The sequence below is a fragment of the Elephantulus edwardii genome, unplaced genomic scaffold (assembly GCF_000299155.1).
Source record: "Elephantulus edwardii isolate Elephantulus edwardi_28Jun2011 unplaced genomic scaffold, EleEdw1.0 scaffold00069, whole genome shotgun sequence".
Taxonomy (NCBI): domain Eukaryota; kingdom Metazoa; phylum Chordata; class Mammalia; order Macroscelidea; family Macroscelididae; genus Elephantulus; species Elephantulus edwardii.
Window position 1 is genome coordinate 10,456,799 of NW_006399819.1, and position 7,590 is coordinate 10,464,388.

Below are 7,590 nucleotides of genomic sequence, written 5' to 3' on the forward strand. Positions count from 1 at the left end.
AAAATTTTTTTTCTATAATTATATTTTATTAATTTTCATAAACATTTACAGAGATTTTGGGCTTCCACTCATTCATTGTTGCACTACCTTTCACACATCTTAAACTCACTGTGTCAAAAATTGTAACTATAGTCTCCCTTCCTTATGTTTTTTTTAAGTGCCATCAAGTCAAGTATGACTCATGACATTACGAAGACCAGATCTGAATCCTGCCATATCCTGTGTCAACCACACAATCCCTGACACACTTGAGTTGACTGCTGTCATCACTAGGTCAATCGATCTGGTTGAGGACCTTCCTCTCCTTCAATGTCCCTCCAATTTTCCAAGCAAGATGTCCTTCTAGTATCTTGAGACAAAGTTTACATGCCTCCCCATGATAAATCTCTAGGGAATATGTCAAAATATGGGAGTGTGTCAGCAATTTCTTTCAATTTTTTGTAAGATCCTGGAAACGACTTATTTTCTACCAAGGTCTGATTATAGAAAGGAGAAAAATTGTTCTCTGTTTTGTTAAAAAAACCAAGATGATAGACACTTAACTATTAATTACAAAATCAGATTTATTGGCCTCAAGCCAAAAATAATGCTATAAAACACAGAAAGAGAGGAAACATAGCAAAAGAAAAGATTAGGACTCAAAAAAGCCAAGAGAATTGGAGGAAGTCTGATTCCCTAAGCAACTGATACATATTCTCGCTCTCCTAAAAAAAAAACAAAAAAAAAAACCTGTTGGCTGGGATGAAGTTAAGCCAAGAGGGACAAATTAGTTTTGCCTTTGTATCAAAGGCAAAAGATAAGCAGTAAAGTCTGGCTGGAAGATGAGCAGAGCACCAAGACATACCAAGAAATTTCTAGCATAGAGCAAAGAAGGATCAAACCAGAATGGGAAATATATACTTTCCAATTACCTGAATTGATTTGTCATAGAAATTATGGCACATAAAAACCTCCTACTTCTCAAAAAATATCCTCTAAGTTTCCTAACCCACCTAGAATTTGTTGTTGTTGTTACTGATTATAGGTATCATCATTGAGTATGACTCATACTGACCATATAAGCCACAGCTCTGAAGCCTGACCTATCCTGTGTTATCCTCACCATTTCTGACACATTCAAGTCCACTGCTGCAATCACTGTTGTCCATCCACCTAGTTAAGGATCTTCCTCTCCTTTGCCATTCTCCATCTTTTCAAGTATGCTATCCCTCTCAAAGAAATAACTTAGCAACATGTGCAAAGTACGTGAGATGAACCTTCATCATCTTTGCCTCTAAGGGCCCTCTGACTGCACCATCTCCAAGATATATCTGTTATTTTGGGATGGATTTTCAGTACTCTTCTCCAGAACCATAGTTCAAAGGCATCAATTCTTCTGTTATCCTTATTTATTGTCCAGCTCTAGTATGTATAGCAAATGACTAAAAAGAACATGACTTGAATCAGGCACATCTTAGTCCTCAAACAGACATCACTGTTCTTTAAGAATTTGTTCAGTTTCTCACTAGAGACTTTCCCAGTGACATACATTTCCTGATCTCCTGACTGCTGGTACTAAGTGTATTGATCGTGGATCCAAGCAATATAAAGTTGTTCATAGTTTCAACGTTTTCTCCATCATGATGTTACGTATTGGTCCAGTGGCAAAGATTTTTGTTTTCTTGATTTTGAGATGTGATCTATATTGAAGGCTGCAGTTTTAACCTTCTGCAGCAAGTGCTTCAAGTTGTCCACACTTTCAGCAAACAAGGTTGTGTCATGTGCATAATGAAGGTTATTAATGAGTCTTTCTCCAATTCTTCTTCATAGTCCAGCTCCTCAAATAATCTTCTCAGCATACAGATTAAATAGGTTTGGAGAAAGAATATAACTCTGATGCATACCTTTCTTCATTTCAAACCATGTAGTGCTCTCTTGCTCTATCTTCACAATGGCCTCCTGGTCTATGTATAGGTTTCTCATGAGCATAATTGGATTCCTATTCTTCTCAGTGCTAGTTATAATTTGTTCTGAACCACATAGTTAAATTAGTCAATAAAGTACAAATAGACATTGTTCTATGATGGCATGGATTAATACGGTAACTGGGGTGATAGAGTGTTGGAATTAGTGAGCCTGGCTCAGGACAGGGAGGGGCTCAGAACTTCTGTACGGAGGGTCGTTATACATTGCAGGCAACTTAACAGCACATAACAACAATGACATACTATGACAGGTATGGAAGCAGGAGTAGTATCCACTTCCTAAACAACATGCCTCTGGAAATAATATGAACTTTGATAAATGTTGATAGTTGTAGAGGGTCTTCAGGCCTTTTGTTCATAGGGTTGCTATGAGTTATACTTGATTAGAAGGCAATAAACAACAGACATTGTTCTGGTATTCTTTGCTTTCAATCAGGATCCACCTTATATCAGCAGTGAACATCTGGCAGTTCTCTATGTATCGCTGTAGACATTTTTTAATGATCTTCAGCACCCAGAATTTAGGATGTTAAAGTAATATATACCCACTGAGTATTCACTCAGATAAGCCTTTGGAATTCTTAAGAGGCAACATAAAGTAATTTCATCAGTATCCAGACACACAAGGCAGCACACTACATCATGTATGTCTCCAGTGTTGAAGGGAGGAAAAGTCTAACCATGGATTTAAGACTATTAACCAGTTTCCATTAAGTCAATTCATACTCAAAATAATCCCAAGTATGTCAGATTATTTGTTCCCATTCCAAAGAAAGGTGACCCAACTGAGTGTGGAAACTACAGAACATTGTCATTGATTTCACATGCAAGCAAGATTCTACTGAAGATCATCCAAAAACGATTAGAACAGCACACCAGCAGAGAACTGCCGGAAGTCCAGGCTGGGTTTAGAAGGGGTCGTGGTACTAGGGATATTGTTGCTGATGTTAGATGGATCTTGGCTGAAAGCAGGGAATACCAGAAGAATGTCTATCTGTGTTTCATTGATTATGCAAAGGCATTTGACTATGTGGATCATAACAAACTGTGGCTGACTCTGAGAAGAATGGGAATCCCAGAACATTTAATTGTGCTAAAACGAAACCTATACTTGGACCAAGAGGCAGTAGTCAGAACAGAGCAGGGTAACACTGCATGGTTCAAAATAGGGAAGGGTGTACGCCAGGGATGCATCCTGTCTCCATACCTTTTCAACATATATGCAGAGCAGATGATCCAAGAGGCTGGGCTCTATGAGGAGAATTGTGGCATCAGGATTGGTGGAAGATCTATTAACAATCTCCATTATGCAGATGATACAACCCTGCTTGCTGAAACTGAGGAGGACCTCATGCACTTGCTGCGAAGGGTCAAGGGCTGCAGCCTTCAGTATGGACTGAGGCTCAATGTCAAGAAGACAAAGATTCTCGCCACTGGACCAATTGGCAGTGTCAGGATGGATGACGAAGAGATTGAGAGTGTTCACAGCTTCAGTTTGCTCGGCCCCACAGTCAACACTCTTGGCACCAGCAGTCAGGAAATCAAAAAGCGTATCGCGATGGGAAAGTCTGCTGTTAGGGACCTCTCAAAGGTACTCAGGAGCAACAGTGTCTCTCTGGAGACTAAGGTGCGCCTGATACAGGTCATGGTATTTGCAATCGCTTGTTACGCATCAAAGAGTTGGACAATGACTAGGGAGGACAGAAGGAGAGTGGATGCTTTTGAGCTGTGGTGCTGGAGAAGGGTACTGAATGTACCCTGGACTGCCAGGAAAACAAACAGATTCATCTTGGAGAGGATTAAACCAGGCTGCTCCTTGGAGGCAAGGATTCTGCGGCTTCGTCTGACATACTTTGGACATGTTGCCAGGAGAGACGGGTCCTTGGAGAGGGACATCATGCTTGGGAGGGTGGAGGGACAGCGCAGGAGGGGAAGACCCTCTATGAGATGGATTGATTCGGTGACTGGGGTAATCGGGATGGGTGTGTCAGAGGCGGTGCGGTTGGCGCAGGATAGAGCAGGGTTTAGACCTGTTGTGCATAGGGTCGCTATGAGTCGCAAACGACTCGACGGCACATAACAACAACATGTCAGATTATTATTGTGTTCCATATGGTTTTTAATGGTTGAATTTTTGGAAATAGATCATGATGTCTTTTTTCTGAGATACCTCTCAATGGATTCAAATCTCCAATCACTCTATTAGCAGATGAGCATATTAACCATTTGTACCACCAATGACTCCAATCCTGAAGCAGTAGTGGCTAAAACAATGGCCTCCATTATCCAAGACTATTCTCAATCTAATATCCAAGTTAAGGTTTATTAGCAACTTTTACAAAAAGATATGGGGAAATAATACTTTCATCTTGCTCAGATCCACAATTAGTACTCCTAGAACCAGCAGTCAGGATATCAAAGGACAAGATGCATTAGGAAAATCTGTTGTCAGAGATCTCTTCTGAGTGCTAAAGAGCAATGATGTCAATCTAGAGACTAAGGTACAGTTGAACCAGGCCATGGTCTTCTCAATTGCTAGTTAAGCATCTGCCAGCTGGGCAATAAATTAGGATGAAAGAAAAATAATCAATACCTCTGAGTTGTGGTGACAGAGAAGAGTACTGAACATGCCATGGACTGCCAAGAAAACAAACATACTTGCTAAAGGAGAGAAAAATGTGATTATCTCCGTTCTTCCTTCAGTGTTCTTAATGTGCTTTCCCAGGTCTCACAAGTCTTTCCATCTTTGAAAGGGTATTGTTGTTGTTATGTGCTATCAAATTGCCTACGACTCATAGTGACTCTAGGGACAATAACTCTGAACTCTGCTCTTCTGTCCTGAGCCAATCTCACTGTCTCTAAGACACCCTCATTACCCCAGTTACTGTGTCAATCCATCTCATTAAGGGTTTTCCTCTCCAGCATTCTCCCTCTACCCTTCTAAGTATGTTATCCTTCTCCAAAGACTAGCTCCTCTTGGCTACATACCAAATACATGTGATGTGAGATGGAATATCAAAATCCTTGCCTCCAAGGAGTAGCTTGTTTCCACCATCTCCAGGACAGACCTGTTAGTTATCTTAGCAATTCATGGTATGTTCAACACTCTTCTCTAGCACCGTAAATCAAAGGCATAACTGTCATCCTTAGTCATGGTCCAGTTCTCTGATGTATATCACGTAATTGCAAAGAATATGGCCTGAATCACATGCACCTTAGTCTCTATACTGACATCCTTGCTCTTCAGCACCTAGAGAGATCCCTGAAAGCAGATTTTCCTAATGTAATTAGTCTTTTCATCTCCTGACTGCTGGTGTCAAGAGTGTTGATTGTGGAACTGAGCAAGATGAAATTGTTAAAAGTCTCAACTCTTCTCCAACTATCATGATGCTGCCAACTGGCCAATTGAAAGAATCTTCATTATCTTGATGTCAAGCTTCAATCCATATTACAAACTACAGTCCTTGACCCTCCTTACCATTTTTCTCTCTCATTTTAATAGAAAATGTTTGAGTTCCTTTTTTCTGATAGGTTTCTATTTTTCCCAGGTTCCAGCTTTCATGGGTTTTACTGTATAAGGAATGTTTCTTTTTGAAAGTATGGAAAAGTACATAAGGTGGGTGGGGCTGTGTATGAGTAATGGCAGGCCTGGAACAATCCTGCTGAAGATATTTTAACACTATGAACATGAGGCCATCATTTGTGCTCATTAAAATAGTGCTGGGTAGTGAGAGGGAAGCTGGCGCATTTTCCTGTGAAGGAGTTGGCCCTAGGGGTTTGAGCAACAGTTGGGATACAGCTGCCATGGCTAAATCTAAGTAAGTATATATGTCACATCAGAGTAGAAGTAATTTCAGATAATCCTAAACTGCTGAATTTGAAATACCACAATAGGAAACTAGATTGGAGAAAGAAGTCCTTAAATTAGGTACGATAACTATAATAAATACCAATACCATGTGTAACTGAAATTTTTGCTGCTAAAGTCTATGAAAAACAGCTACAGTGGTGTTAACAGCTCAATCAACAATTGTACTGGTCAGTAAAGTGGATAAAACACAAAGTGCTGGTCTTAGACGGTAGAATACACAATTCAAAGTCATTGGACACTATATATTACCAATGTCTTTTTAAAAAATGTCATCTACAAGGCAAGTTCTTTTCTATTTCTCCTCCTTAAATAGTTCTTTTTTCTTCTAAGAAGTGCTATCCAACATTTCCTGCATTTCTAACTGGTACGTTTAACAAGGAGATACACTCCTGGCATGTGGCACATATTTTCCCTCAGAACGACAAACCACAGACAGGAACATTTAACAGAGTGGGAGGAATACATTCACCAAATGCTTTCTTAGGTTCTATTAACTTCAAGGTAAACTGTTCCTCTTTTTTCAATTCTTTTAGCTTCCTAGCAACATCATAATGGCGCCATCCAACGATATTTTCTCCATTTATGGATTCAATATGGTCTCCCACACAGATTGTTTTCACTGAGTCAATAAGGCTACCATCTTTGATTCCCTGAAAGAAAGAAAATATTTAATGTATAAAATTAAACTGTATAGCATTACTTTTCATGCTCATGGGGCATTATATACAATGTACTGACATATTAACAATGCAGTTGAAAGCTCAGTTAAACATGGAAGACTAAGGAACAAAAGACAGTCATCACCTCCGCCTCCTCTTCTACATCACTCAGAATTGTGTCTCAGTCCTATCTCTTCTGGGAAGCTTCTCCTGACAGTTCCCAATCTCCCCTTCATCCCACCCCGTGACAGACCAAGGTGAAATTATCATGCTTTCCAGGACTTTTTAAACTTACTCTGAGCCCTAAGGTAGCACTTTACATTTATAATCTCATTTTATTCTAGAAACCTTTGAGACTTTCCTGTTCCAGAAGAGGAAAATGGAAGGTTAGAAAGGTCAAATAACTTTTCAATGTTGAACATTTGTTGTGGTAGTTAGTTGCCAGTGAATCAGTTCTGACTCATGGAGATCCCACGTGTTCAGAGCAGAACTGCTCCTTGGGGTTTTCAAAGCTGTGACCTCTCAGGAGCAGATTGCCAGTCTTCTGAAGTGCCTCTGAAATATTTTAGCCACCAACCTTTTGACCAGTAATTGAGTGCTTAACTGTTTGCACCACTCTATGATTTCTAAGGTGAACCGAACACACTGCAATTATTCCTGCTCCTCCCAGTCTCCATTAGTAAACTTTAACATCCTTGGAGACATTAAAGGTACACACTGTATGTCTTGTGCCTTGCACAGTGCTGATAAAGTACATCCATAAATAATCTCTAAGTCATTTCAACATAGACCCATTATATAGGAATAAAGATTGAATTTTTCTTATTGGCTACATTTTCTAAAATGTGCTCTGCAGCTTTGATTCCACCTGCTCCATGGGAGGAAGATGGGCAAACTCCTCCAGTGCTAATTACAGCCTCTGCAAACTCCTCCAGTGCTGTTTAGAGTCTCTGCAAACTCCACCAGTACTGTTTATAGCCTCTGCAAACTCCTCCAGTTTTGTTTACAGCCTCTGCAAACTCCTCCAGTGCTGTTTACAGCCTCTGCAAACTCTTCCAGTGCCGTTTACAGCCTCTGCAAACTCCTCCAGTGCTGT

General features: G+C 40.1%; 1 protein-coding gene across 1 annotated transcript in view; it reads right to left on the minus strand.

The window, feature by feature from the left end:
* Positions 1-7,590, minus strand: part of GIPC2 (GIPC PDZ domain containing family, member 2) — a 195,808-nt gene that overhangs the window by 98,940 nt on the left and 89,278 nt on the right. The window contains exon 3 of the mRNA XM_006888611.1: positions 6,305-6,485. Coding sequence (XP_006888673.1) covers positions 6,305-6,485 — 181 coding nt within the window. The remainder of the gene's footprint in view (positions 1-6,304; positions 6,486-7,590) is intronic.